General features: G+C 44.0%; 1 protein-coding gene across 2 annotated transcripts in view; it reads left to right on the plus strand.

Moving 5' to 3' along the window:
* Positions 1-14,686, plus strand: part of LOC108413426 (disks large homolog 5-like) — an 83,671-nt gene that overhangs the window by 38,321 nt on the left and 30,664 nt on the right. For both annotated transcript variants that reach the window (XM_017685934.2, XM_017685936.2), the window contains exons 11-18: positions 70-202; positions 1,777-1,904; positions 2,060-2,235; positions 5,595-5,698; positions 8,633-8,725; positions 10,483-11,340; positions 11,512-11,626; positions 14,247-14,361. In XM_017685934.2, coding sequence (XP_017541423.1) covers positions 70-202; positions 1,777-1,904; positions 2,060-2,235; positions 5,595-5,698; positions 8,633-8,725; positions 10,483-11,340; positions 11,512-11,626; positions 14,247-14,361 — 1,722 coding nt within the window. The remainder of the gene's footprint in view (positions 1-69; positions 203-1,776; positions 1,905-2,059; positions 2,236-5,594; positions 5,699-8,632; positions 8,726-10,482; positions 11,341-11,511; positions 11,627-14,246; positions 14,362-14,686) is intronic.

The following is a 14,686-nucleotide window of genomic DNA, read 5'->3' on the forward strand; positions in this document are numbered from 1 at the left end:
TAGGAATAAACTGATGCCTTTTGGGAGGTTGAAACTGTTCTTATGTATGTTTTGGTCATTTCTGGCCAGAGAGCGTTTGGAGGAGGAGCAAGACAAGGAAGCACGGTACCAACAACTGATGGCTCACAACTCCCACGATTCAGCCATCGACACGGACTCCCTGGAGTGGGAGACGGAGGTGGTGGAGTTTGAGCGGGAGAGTGTAGGTTTAACTGATCACTGATCACTGCAGTTTTGTTCGTAAAGCAGTAGTTAAGCAAAAAAGACCAGTTTACAGTTTCCCCTCGAAGGTCTGGACTTCAGTACAAACACTTTCAGAAACTACATAATATGTCTGTCATATATGTCTGTATTACTTCATATATCATGTTGTACATGTAACGCTTGGTGATCCATCACAGGGCTGTATGTCTAACGTATATACTAGGAATTAACAGTTGGCAGAGAAACCTCTCAAAGACGGTTACGAAATAGAACATAATGAACGCTCTGAGGTCCAGAACACATTGAGCCATCGTGCTCCACCACGTACCACCATTCCTGACCAAATACCATCTATACCCAAGCACCATCATTCTCCGGCCAGACATGATTGTTCTCTAGCCAGGCACCATCGTTCTCCAGCCAGACACCATTGTTCCCCAACCAAGCACCACCGTTGTCCAAACAAGCACCATCGTTCTCCAGCCAGACACCATTGTTCCCCAACTGAACATCAGCATTCTCCAGCCAGGCGCCACCATTCTCTAGCTAAGCACCACTTTTGTCTACCAACCCCCATTTTCTACACATCTTTGTTCTCAAAACAAGCACAACCATTCTCCAGCCAGGCCCCATCGTTCTCCAACCAAACACCATCGTTCTCCAGCCAGACACCATTGTTCCCCAACCGAGCACCAGCATTCTCAAAACAAGCACCACCATTTTCCAACCAATCGCCACCATTCTCCAGCCAGACACCAGTGTTCTCCAATGAAGTGCCACCGTTCTCCATTGTTCTCCAACCAAGTCCCACCATTCTCCAGCCAAATACCATCTTTCTTCACTAAAAACCATCACATTGACATTTCCACATTGACACATTCGTTTTCCATCAAACGCTATCATTCCCCAACTCAACACCAACATTATCCAACCAAACATCATCCTCCACTCTCCAGCACACACTACACTCTTCTGTTTGGTGGTGGATGGTGAAGTTGAGTGTAGAAAAGCTAGTGTTTCATGGAGAATGATGGTCTTTAAAGGGGAATGATGATGTTGATGGGATAAAGCTGATATTTGGTGGAGAACGATGGTGGTTTGTGGTGAATGGTGATGCTGATTGATGAATGCAGGTGTTAGGTGGTGAATGATGATGAAGGTTGGAGAATGGTGGTGTTTGGGGCAGAACGCGGTGGTGTTTGGCATTTGGTTTTAGGTTGGCATGTTCTGGGTTTCCCTTTGTAGTAGTTTTTGGGTCAGAGGTTTCTCTTCCCAACTTGCTGACGATGCATAATGTTTCACTACTGCAGTTTTGCGCTTGGGAGTGTAACAGGCATGTTCCCCTTTTATTAAGCACGATGAAAGTTTTATTATTATATCAAATATTCTCTTCCCTTTTCTGTTTTAACGTCAATGCTAACCCTGAGACCTGAGGGAGCTGGATTCCCAGATCCAGGTCAAGCCAAAACCTGGCAGATCAGTATTTTCCTTAGAGTTTAGTCCGAGACTACACTTCATCTATGGCTGTGAGAGATTAGTGTGTGGTTTGTGAAGCTGCCTTGTTTCCTTCAGGAGGACATGGATTTGAAGGCTTTGGGATTTGACGTGGCAGAAGGGGTGAATGATCCATATTTACCCGGGGATTGCGGGATATTTGTGACGAAGGTGGACAAAGGAAGTGTGGCAGATGGAAGGCTACGGTAGGATGAGGCCTCATTTATTTATTGGTTTTGAAATGTATTTATTCGTATTTATAAATCAGGGACAAAAGACCAAGATTTAACCCTGTAGTCTTAAAGGCCTGCGTCTTCCTGAACTCCTACTACAGAGCGACCTGTTGTCTTTCTCATCACAGAGTGAATGACTGGTTGTTGAAGATAAACGATGTGGACTTGGCGAATAAGGACAAGAAGCAGGTGCTGAAGGCGGTGCTGAATGGGGGCGGAGTCATAAACATGGTGGTCAGGAGGAGGCGGTCTCTCGGAGGAAGAATAATCACACCTGTCCATCTGAATCTCACAGGAAATAAAGGTAGAAAATCACTTCTTCACTGAAGTACGGCTGCAGGGGTTTGTCAAAGAAAGGTTACCAAAAAACATTGACATCATTTTTATAGCTTGGTACAACGCTGGTCACTCTGACAGACTGTAATACACTACAGGAAGCGTAGGGGGCGATACGGCTTCTACTGCTTCATTTAAAAAGCTCTATAATGTTCATATGATCCACACAGTCGCTCTGACGGACTGTAATACACTACAGGAAGCGTAGGGGGCGATACGGCTTCTACTGTTTCATTTAAAAAGCTCTATAATGTTCATATGATCCACACAGTCGCTCTGACAGACTGTAATACACTACAGGAAGCGTAGGGGGCGATACGGCTTCTACTGTTTCATTTAAAAAGCTCTATAATGTTCATATGATCCACGCAGTCGCTCTGACAGACTGTAATACACTACAGGAAGCGTAGGGGGCGATACGGCTTCTACTGTTTCATTTAAAAAGCTCTAGAATGTTCATATGATCCACACAGTCGCTCTGACAGACTGTAATACACTACAGGAAGCGTAGGGGGCGATACGGCTTCTACTGTTTCATTTAAAAAGCTCTATAATGTTCATATGATCCACACAGTCGCTCTGACAGACTGTAATACACTACAGGAAGCGTAGGGGGCGATACGGCTTCTACTGTTTCATTTAAAAAGCCTCTATAATGTTCATATGATCCACACAGTCGCTCTGACAGACTGTAATACACTACAGGAAGCGTAGGGGGCGATACGGCTTCTACTGTTTCATTTAAAAAGCTCTATAATGTTCATATGATCCACACAGTCGCTCTGACAGACTGTAATACACTACAGGAAGCGTAGAGGGCGATACGGCTTCTACTGTTTCATTTAAAAAGCTCTATAATGTTCATATGATCCACACAGTCGCTCTGACAGACTGTAATACACTACAGGAAGCGTAGGGGGCGATACGGCTTCTACTGTTTCATTTAAAAAGCCTCTATAATGTTCATATGATCCACACAGTCACTCTGACAGACTGTAATACACTACAGGAAGCGTAGGGGGCGATACGGCTTCTACTGTTTCATTTAAAAAGCTCTATAATGTTCATATGATCCACACAGTCGCTCTAACAGACTGTAATACACTACAGGAAGCGTAGGGGGCGATACGGCTTCTACTGTTTCATTTAAAAAGCTCTATAATGTTCATATGATCCACACAGTCGCTCTGACAGACTGTAATACACTACAGGAAGCGTAGGGGGCGATACGGCTTCTACTGTTTCATTTAAAAAGCTCTATAATGTTCATATGATCCACACAGTCGCTCTGACAGACTGTAATACACTACAGGAAGCGTAGGGGGCGATACGGCTTCTACTGTTTCATTTAAAAAGCTCTATAATGTTCATATGATCCACACAGTCGCTCTGACAGACTGTAATACACTACAGGAAGCGTAGGGGGCGATACGGCTTCTACTGTTTCATTTAAAAAGCTCTATAATGTTCATATGATCCACACAGTCGCTCTGACAGACTGTAATACACTACAGGAAGCGTAGGGGGCGATACGGCTTCTACTGTTTCATTTAAAAAGCTCTATAATGTTCATATGATCCACACAGTCGCTCTGACAGACTGTAATACACTACAGGAAGCGTAGGGGGCGATACGGCTTCTACTGTTTCATTTAAAAAGCCTCTATAATGTTCATATGATCCACACAGTCGCTCTGACAGACTGTAATACACTACAGGAAGCGTAGGGGGCGATACGGCTTCTACTGTTTCATTTAAAAAGCTCTATAATGTTCATATGATCCACACAGTCACTCTGACAGACTGTAATACACTACAGGAAGCGTAGGGGGCGATACGGCTTCTACTGTTTCATTTAAAAAGCTCTATAATGTTCATATGATCCACACAGTCGCTCTGACAGACTGTAATACACTACAGGAAGCGTAGGGGGCGATACGGCTTCTACTGTTTCATTTAAAAAGCTCTATAATGTTCATATGATCCACGCAGTCGCTCTGACAGACTGTAATACACTACAGGAAGCGTAGGGGGCGATACGGCTTCTACTGTTTCATTTAAAAAGCTCTATAATGTTCATATGATCCACGCAGTCGCTCTGACAGACTGTAATACACTACAGGAAGCGTAGGGGGCGATACGGCTTCTACTGTTTCATTTAAAAAGCTCTATAATGTTCATATGATCCACGCAGTCGCTCTGACAGACTGTAATACACTACAGGAAGCGTAGGGGGCGATACGGCTTCTACTGTTTCATTTAAAAAGCTCTATAATGTTCATATGATCCACGCAGTCGCTCTGACAGACTGTAATACACTACAGGAAGCGTAGGGGGCGATACGGCTTCTACTGTTTCATTTAAAAAGCTCTATAATGTTCATATGATCCACACGGTCGCTCTGACAGACTGTAATACACTACAGGAAGCGTAGGGGGCGATACGGCTTCTACTGTTTCATTTAAAAAGCTCTATAATGTTCATTTGATCCACACAGTCGCTCTGACAGACTGTAATACACTACAGGAAGCGTAGTGGGCGATACGGCTTCTACTGTTTCATTTAAAAAGCTCTATAATGTTCATATGATCCACACAGTCGCTCTGACAGACTGTAATACACTACAGGAAGCGTAGGGGGCGATACGGCTTCTACTGTTTCATTTAAAAAGCTCTATAATGTTCATTTGATCCACACAGTCGCTCTGACAGACTGTAATACACTACAGGAAGCGTAGGGGGCGATACGGCTTCTACTGTTTCATTTAAAAAGCTCTAGAATGTTCATATGATCCACACAGTCGCTCTGACAGACTGTAATACACTACAGGAAGCGTAGGGGGCGATACGGCTTCTACTGTTTCATTTAAAAAGCTCTATAATGTTCATATGATCCACACAGTCGCTCTGACAGACTGTAATACACTACAGGAAGCGTAGGGGGCGATACGGCTTCTACTGTTTCATTTAAAAAGCTCTATAATGTTCATATGATCCACACAGTCGCTCTGACAGACTGTAATACACTACAGGAAGCGTAGGGGGCGATACGGCTTCTACTGTTTCATTTAAAAAGCTCTATAATGTTCATATGATCCACACAGTCGCTCTGACAGACTGTAATACACTACAGGAAGCGTAGGGGGCGATACGGCTTCTACTGTTTCATTTAAAAAGCTCTATAATGTTCATATGATCCACGCAGTCGCTCTGACAGACTGTAATACACTACAGGAAGCGTAGGGGGCGATACGGCTTCTACTGTTTCATTTAAAAAGCTCTGTAATGTTCATTTGATCCACACAGTGAATGTTCCTCTTTTGTCTCAGACAGTGGAGTAGTGCTGGAGAGTGGCATGTACGTGGCCTCGATCACCCCCGGCAGTCCCGCAGCGAGGGACGCTTCTCTTTGTCCTGGAGACAGGCTGCTGGCTGTGAGTCCACGAATCAGCTTCACTTTTCCATCCTAATGTGATGTAAACTGGGCCCAATTGTAAATAGTACGGTTCTTCAAGCGTTCTGTATAGAACCATGAGCGCTCAAAGAACCCATTGCATGATTAAAGGGATCGTTGCATTGTACAATTGTTCTTCAGACCAACGGAGAATGTGCTGTAGATGGTTTTATATAGAACCTTTTGAATAGGGTTCTAATATAGCACTAAAAAGTATTCTTCTCTTGTTACCATTTCAAGCTTGTACACAGTAGAACCATTTTGGCATATAGAACTCTATTCAAAAAGGTTCTGTATGGAACATATAGACCACATTCTCCATGAACCTGAAGAACACTTTCACAATGCAAAGAAATATTTAATCATGCTAAGGGTTCTTTGTATGTTGATGGTTGCATATAGAACCACTTTCTTTACCAAAGAGTGCGTTCCTTCATGATTTTGTTCTACGTCTGAGCTAAGAGTAGTCCTAAGGCTAGCTTGGTTGTATGTTTTAGCTCAGAAATCTTGTATAGAGGAGAATATTCACTCTAGTGTCCTTGAGCGCTAGGGGGCGCTGCTGAGCGAGTCCAAAATGACTGGGTTAATATGGAGCATTTGAACCAAATCCTAGTTTAGAATTCCTTCATTTCCTGAACAGCGTAAAACATTTTAACACCGCTGCTTTATTTAAGAGCTTTTAAACTCGAGTTATAGGAGTTTAAACGGCGCCTCGTGTGCGTTCATGACGTCAGAGAGTGCGAACAGCCAATGAGCTTCTCTGCTCGGCCATCAATCATCACGCTCTAGCAGTAAAGCCCCGCCTCCTGCTGCCCGAAACCCGTTTACTGTAGAATAAAGGAAACACACAGGTGGGATTTCTCTGCTGTTTTAGTGAAACTCGTCCTTCTACTGTCTGAAATGAAAGGAAAGTTCTGGCCGAGTGATTAGAAACTATTTTAACTTCATTTTTAGCCGTTCAGCTCCGTTCACCCCCATTTATTGAGGACTCACTCGCAGGCGCCCTCTGCTGTTCAGCGGTCATATTTTTTGACATAACAGGGGAAATAGGAAGCGGCCAGGCTCCTTATAAACCAGCTCTGGTTTTAGCCTGTAGCTCAGTGGCTAGACTAGCAGTCCGGGTTGGTTGACACCACAGGGATTCCCAGTGGCCTGTTTGTGTGACACATACTGATTATTGTAATGAGATGAATCAAAATATGAAAATAGTATAATATTGTGAATTCTGTTAAAACGGTGAGGTTGAGGGATGCAGTGCTAAGCTACAGAATGCTTCAATAACACAACAATTAGCAATTTTTCTTCTACTTTTGGGCCACCTTTAAAGGGGAATTCCACAATTTTTTTGTTTTTGTTTTTCCTAAAATTCCTGCATAATTCAGTGTGTAAGGTGTAATCAGAGAGATTCAGAGCGGTTTGGTGTGAAATGGTGATGGGAACCAGGCGTCGCCATGACGACAACACAGATATAGACACTTTATTTACCATCCAGAACCACTAGAGAACCTACACGAGTCTTCTGAGCTTATATGGAATGTTGATGATGGAAAACAGTGGAAAATCTGGAATAATGAGTTTTCTTTGGGGACTATTTTGCCGCACAGCGCCCTGCATGTCTCCCTCCACCATGAATGGAGTTGAAGTTCTCTAAAGTCTCATAAAACAGCGTCTCAGTCATCAGGCAGTGAATTCAGAACCAGTTCATGTAGGAACTTTCTGTAGGAGCTTTTAGAGGGACGTCTGGTTCCTATCACCACCACTGGGAACAGCTCTGACTCGGTCAGTTTATCTAGAACTGAGCGTTTCACACCAAACCGCTCAGAACGACTTTAAAAAAAATCATTGAATTTCCCCTTTAAGTTTTGGGAGCATCTGAATACTTTTACTGCTGTTCATTCGCTCAGTTTAGATTATAGAAGGAATATACATTGAATGGGTCACATCTTTTGCGTTTATGCTGTATTTCCAATATGTTAAATTAATTAAATAAGCATTAATTAATCTGTGTTAACTTATTTGCACCATACGTGGAAGATGACAGGGGCACCCAAACGTTTGCAGCGTTTTGGGCAGTGGAGGGTTTGGTGGAGCTGTTCCCAGAGGTCTGTTTTACCCCCGATTGGGTTTCTAATCTCAGTCAGAAGTGAAGTCTTAGTGCTGGACGTCCTGTAGTTTTAATTAGCTGAGCTCTGTACAGCCAGTCACATTTGCATGTATATTGGCTCATTGAAGAACCGAGGGGGGGATTAATCTGCAGTGTTCTCTGTCTCTCTCTCCCTCCCTCCCTCCCTCCGTCTGTCTCTCTCTCTCTCTCTCTCTCTCTCTCTCTGTTTCTCTCTCTCTCTCTCTCCCTCCCTCCCTCCCTCCGTCTGTCTCTCTCTCTCTCTCTCTCTCTCTCTCTCTTTCTTTCTCTCTCTCTCTCTTTCTTTCTCTCTCTCTCTCTTTCTCTCTCTCTCCGTGTCCGTCTCTCTCTCTCTCTGTCTGTCTCTCTCTCTCTCTGTCTCTCTCTCTCTGTCTCTCTCTCTCTCTCTCTGTCTCTCTCTCTCTGTCTCTCTCTCTCTCTCTGTCTCTCTCTCTCTCTCTCTCTCTGTCTCTCTCTCTCTGTCTCTCTCTCTCTCTTTCTCTCTCTCTCTCTGTCTGTCTCTCTCCGTGTCCGTCTCTCTCTCTGTCTCTCTCTCTCTCTCTCTTTCTCTCTCTCTCTCTGTCTGTCTCTCTCCGTGTCCGTCTCTCTCTCTCTCTCTCTCTCTCTCTCTCTCTCTCTCTCTCTCTGTCTCTCTCTCTCTCTTTCTCTCTCTCTCTCTGTCTGTCTCTCTCCGTGTCCGTCTCTCTCTCTGTCTCTCTCTCTCTCTCTCTCTCTCTCTCTCTCTCTCTCTCTCTCTCTCTCTCTCTCTCTCTCTCTCTCTCTCTCTCACAGATTAATGGGATTGCTGTGGATAATAAGTCTCTGAGTGAGTGTGAGGCACTGTTGAGGGACTGTAGAGAGTCTTTGTCTCTCTCCATCATGAAGGTCAGCACTTTCCTACTCCTACAGTACGGCACTGTAGTGTGCAGGTCCCAGTACTGGTGGGCAGTCTGACAGACTGTTACATCATGGGTATTGATAGTAGTGATTAAAACATTGAACCGCCTCATGTGGGGGTGTGGCACCAGTGTTATATCACGGTGCTTCAAGACCTTTTCACTATACAGGTTAAACTAATAGAACTTTTATTAGTCCCGCAGCGGGGAAATTTGCCCTCCGCATTTAACCCGTCCGTGCAGTGAAACACCACACACACACTAGTGAGCACACACACTAGGGGGCAGTGAGCACACTTGCCCGGAGCGGTGGGCAGCCCTATCCACAACACGATTAGAAAAGCATGTTGTGACACAATTTATAAAATATCCTATTGCCCACCTTTAACCTCATATACCATTAAAAACGAATGTACGGTAGCTGTGTAGATCACATCACGTGAAACAGCATATTGTGCACATTCCTAGTACAGAGATTTTATTTTCCTGCCCTAAAACAAAATGCACAGACCAAACCCGGAAGTCCTAGAGACCTGGTCAGCGGATAGCAGTCCCTCCCGCTACTCAGACGCACATCAGCCAAATCGGCCTAAAGGGGGCGCCATTGCGCACCGCACCGCTTTTGGGCCAGTCATTTTTTTTTTGGTTCCTTGGGTCCATACAAATAACTTTGCGATGTGGACCATTTAGCTCCGCCTACTTCGATTTTTCGCTAAATTGCAAAATATGGGAAAACCTCCTTTTGTGAGCTAGTCCTACAGTTGTTGCCTGATCCTCATGTGATGGTGTCAAAACTTCATAAGAGGCTGAACCTCAATAATTATTAATTATCAAAACAAGTTTGACTTTTCTATACAGTTTGGCTGCCATATGCAAACGAACCCTTCTGGAAAAATTCGGAATAGTTCAGAATTAATTAAAAAATTCTGTGACTCGAGAACCCGTCACTCAAAAAACTTGAAACTCGATCGCCTTATTCGGTAGAAGACTCTGGGTGTAGCCCATCCAATTGTATGCGCATATGTCATTAGGGGGCGGAGTTAATGCGGCATGGCTGTTTCTCAGCATCCGTACATCTGATCAAGCTGAAGCTTTGCGTGCACCGTCTGTTAGCCAGACTGTAAGAGAGTCTATGAGGACAATTTGATATGGTCACCATTGACCAATCAGCATTCAGCAGGCTTTTTTACAGGCTTATCATTGATCAAACCTCATGAAACTTGAATGGTGTCTATAAGGTGGCACTTGCTAACCGCCAGTCAAGTTTCAAAAGATTTGACCATTGGGGGGCACTATTCATAAAAATAAACATATTATTGCAATTTATTAATATATTATTAGTATTTGCGCCTAATGTAGTACGGTGTGCCACTCAGCTTTGCAAATGCATGTTTTACAAAAATGCGGGGGGGGGGGGGGGGTGTCAAATCTTTGCAGTAAGAAAAAAAAAAAGTGAGTTCAGCTTCTTTTCTTATGAAGTTTTAAAATTACGTTGCATTAAACTCTGGAATAGCATTCTAGAAAATCTCGATAGCTGTTTTTAAATCCTGATAAACATACTTTTTTTTTTTTTTCTCCATTTGTTTACTTTCACCAGACGCCAAGCGCATCTTTGCTGATTCATCGTTTGCTAATGACAAGCGTTATAACACATTTATCAGCTAACGGTTTGAAGTGATGATGTTATTACATTTAGGTTTGTTTATTTATTTATTTATTTATTTATTTGTCGTTTTCCCTCCCCAGGTCTTCCCTCACAGTGTATGTGGTCTTAGTCTGAGCGAGAGCGTACGAGAGTGTGAACACGGTTCTAATGGGAAAGTGCCCCCTCTGGAGGTGCACACACGCAACTGCAGGAGCCAGCCCCTCAACAGCAGCAGCAGCAGCACGACCCATAGCGACATTTACTGTGGCCAGCGGGGGGCGCCGTGCCCCACGGAAGCATACCACGAGCTTTGCTACCAACGGCCAGACCCTTCCAAACGACCCCTCACCTTCCACCCCATAGCCTCCGGTGACGGAATTACTGTAGAAACGGTGCTGGAAAAGGGAATCGCCTCTCAGAAAAACAGCGGAGGCACCTGGCCAAAGGTGATGGCGAGCGCCGTGGCAACACCAGAGATTGCTCCGCCTCTTTCCATCTTCAAGACACCAAAGAAGCGCAAGACGATTTTCGATGTGGACATCTTCAAGCGGCCGGAAACGCCGTCCAAGCTGGGAGAGTACATCACTTTAGCGCACGCTGGCTCCAGGCCACAGGGGGTGCTGCAGAGCCCTCCAGAGCCACCAAAGCGCAGCGACTCTATCAAATTTAAACACAAGCAGCAGGGAAGCTCTGCCTCTGACTCCACCATCACCACCGGCACGCCTCCGGCCACACCCGGAGGGAGGTCTGATCTGGGGGTGGAAGGGCTCGACCGGAACGGGAACCTGCTTCAGCGGCAGAACTCGGGGGACGCTGGGACGCCCACCCCGAGAAGGGCTTGTGATGAGGACGTGGTGCGGCACGCGGTGGATGAGCTGGAGATCAGGAAAGCAAAATCGAGCTCTGCGTCGACGCAACGACGTGCACTCACACCACTACAGATACCCATACCACTGCAGGTACCACACTACATACCGTATACAGATCCCTCCACACTAAACACAGCAGGTCTCAGTGCCGCGAAACAAACCTCTACTCAGCCGTATCTTAGTTCATGTGGTGCTCGTGTGGTTGTTCTTGCATGTTCTCAGAGTTCTCAGAGTGCTAACCCGTCTCCTGCTCTTCTTCAGGGTCAAGATGACACATGTCCGGATGTTTCGGAGGTCCTGCGCTTCTCCCCTCAGCGCTCTCAGAGACACAGCATGGGCTTCTTTCCCCCAGGACACCACCCACCCTCACCCACACGTCAGTACAACCAGACACAGGGTGGCGCTGTTCACACTGAGCTGCTTACTGTCACATTAGTCTCGTAGCTCTAGTCTGTCCAAATGTTAGGGCTGGGAAAAAAATCCATACGCTGTAAAATTGTGATATTTTGGGCTTTAAAATTGTAAGTAAGTAATTGTCTCGTCTTTAAGGAAAAGCCACTGATGGTCAAACAGATTCCTAGCAGTGGAGATTAGAAGCTTACACTGGGTGAACTGTTCAAATAATACAGTACACCAGGGGTGTCAGACTAAGGCCCTGTCCCATTTCTCCTTCTTACCCCTACCCCTTGTTTTCGAGTGTCCCCCCCTTGTTACTGAGCTACAGGGCAGTGGTTGAGATCTTCCTCTGAAATGAGCATCACTTCATTAACAGCTACCAGCGCCGCTCTGTAGGCGACCCTGCCCGTCTGCAGGGACAGCAGAGGAGGGGAAAGTTCAGCTCCTCACTGCTGGGCTTTAGTTACATTTAGAGATCATACACCTTCAAAGAGGGGGGCAAAAATAGGCACTAAATTCTTAAACAATTCAAAAATAATTTAAAATAAAAAATTGTTTCATAGAAAACAACAGACCACATTAACTGCAGACACTGTTAAACCTCTTTAAATTTCCCAGATGAACGTAGAATTTCTAACAATAAACACAAAAATTTAAAACAAATGGAGAAATTTGCAACATGAACACGAGATTTAAGTTCTTATGAATGCAGTAAAGTGGCAGCGGCTGTGATGATGAATATGAAATACTGTATAAAGCAGTTCAAATGATTGCATCTCTGAGTTCATCTCAAATAATCGCAGTCTTTTCCAACAGTTTGGAAGTAGGTGTGACTGACCTGATGATCATTTTCAAGATTTTTTAGCTCACGTTGGGCTTAATACAGAGGTCACTAATAGACGGGCCTAAAATCTGACCGAACTGGACTTTATTTGATCTGATGTTCAGTAAATGTTGTTGAAATCTGACCGAACTGGACTTTATTTGATCTGATGTTCAGTAAATGTTGGTGAAATCTGACCGAACTGGACTTTATTTGATCTGATGTTCAGTAAATGTTGGTGAAATCTGACCGAACTGGACTTTGTTTGATCTGATGTTCAGTAAATGTTGGTGAAATCTGACCGAACTGGACTTTGTTTGATCTGATGTTCAGTAAATGTTGGTGAAATCTGACCGAACTGGACTTTGTTTGATCTGATGTTCTGTAAATGTTGTTGAAATCTGACCGAACTGGACTTTGTTTGATCTGATGTTCAGTAAATGTTGGTGAAATCTGACCGAACTGGACTTTGTTTGATCTGATGTTCAGTAAATGTTGGTGAAATCTGACCGAACTGGACTTTATTTGATCTGATGTTCAGTAAATGTTGGTGAAATCTGACCGAACTGGACTTTATTTGATCTGATGTTCAGTAAATGTTGGCGAAATCTGACCGAACTGGACTTTGTTTGATCTGATGTTCAGTAAATGTTGTTGAAATCTGACCGAACTGGACTTTGTTTGATCTGATGTTCAGTAAATGTTGTTGAAATCTGACCGAACTGGACTTTGTTTGATCTGATGTTCAGTAAATGTTGTTGAAATCTGACCGAACTGGACTTTATTTGATCTGATGTTCAGTAAATGTTGTTGAAATCTGACCGAACTGGACTTTATTTGATCTGATGTTCAGTAAATGTTGGTGAAATCTGACCGAACTGGACTTTATTTGATCTGATGTTCAGTAAATGTTGGTGAAATCTGACCGAACTGGACTTTATTTGATCGGATGTTCAGTAAATGTTGGTGAAATCTGACCGAACTGGACTTTATTTGATCTGATGTTCAGTAAATGTTGGTGAAATCGGACCGAACTGGACTTTATTTGATCTGATGTTCAGTAAATGTTGGTGAAATCTGACCGAACTGGACTTTATTTGATCCGATGTTCAGCTGTCGACTGTATAAGATGCTGATATTCCTACTCGGCTACTTCAGTAAACAGTACATGGCGCTGAGTCGTGATGCAGGTCAGACGTTATGATGTTCTGGACCTTCGCTTGAGGACATGTCGTCTAACTGGACCTTCCTGAACTTTACTTAAAGACCCCTCGTCTAATAGATCATCAAAAGGGAAACACTGACTGTGGAGTCATGTTCTTCATAACGTTCATACTCCATAAGCTCCATTCAGAAGCTGGGCGTCGTGTGAGGCTGTAGCTCTTCTCTCCAGTCTAATAGACGGTGACGTCATTTTAAACCCTTATAATAAAAGAAGCTGAACTTTGTTTTTCTACTGAAAGTCGACCCGTTTTTCCCCAAATCTGGGCTCTAAACTATAAACAGACGGCGTCTCTTCAGTGATCTGCTCTGTAGAAATGATTTTTGGCTTTCAGCAGTAAATTGTGAGTGTCTAGTGACATGTTTATGATCATAAAACACACGTTCTGTTCATTTGAGGGGCTTTTACAAAAAAAAAGAAAGAAAAATTCACATTTATTTTATGCAGCTACTGAATAACTTGCCGTATGATTTGGGAATGAAAATTCTGATGGAAAAACCAAAATATGCCAGGAGAGTAAGAGGATAATGTGATTTATTTGTATGTATTATGTAGATCCTCCACACCGAGCGCTGTCCCCCTGCCCTGCTTTCACCACCGTGATGAGGAAACCGGTATATACAGCCTGGAGTCACTGGGTGACCAACAACAGCCCCACTGCACACCCCAGGTACACACACACACACACACACACACACACACACACACACACCTCTGCGTTTATCCGCCAGGCAGCACAGTTTACAGCTCTTAACGCTTAAATGATGGTTGATTAACCAGTTTTCTCTCTTTTTCTGATCCCTTCACTTCATTAAACCTGTCTGAGCTCCGGTTTGAAGGTCAGTTTAATACGAATCAGGACAGCTTTCCTACGAGTGATTACAACATCAAGGAAGTGGCTGCTGAAAGGACACAGACAGGGAAAATACAGACATGCAGGGTGAATCGAAAAGATCCGATTTCAAAATCGATTTCTCCTGTAAATCATCACAGAT

This window comes from Pygocentrus nattereri, chromosome 13 (genome assembly GCF_015220715.1).
Source record: "Pygocentrus nattereri isolate fPygNat1 chromosome 13, fPygNat1.pri, whole genome shotgun sequence".
NCBI classification, from domain to species: Eukaryota; Metazoa; Chordata; class Actinopteri; order Characiformes; family Serrasalmidae; genus Pygocentrus; species Pygocentrus nattereri.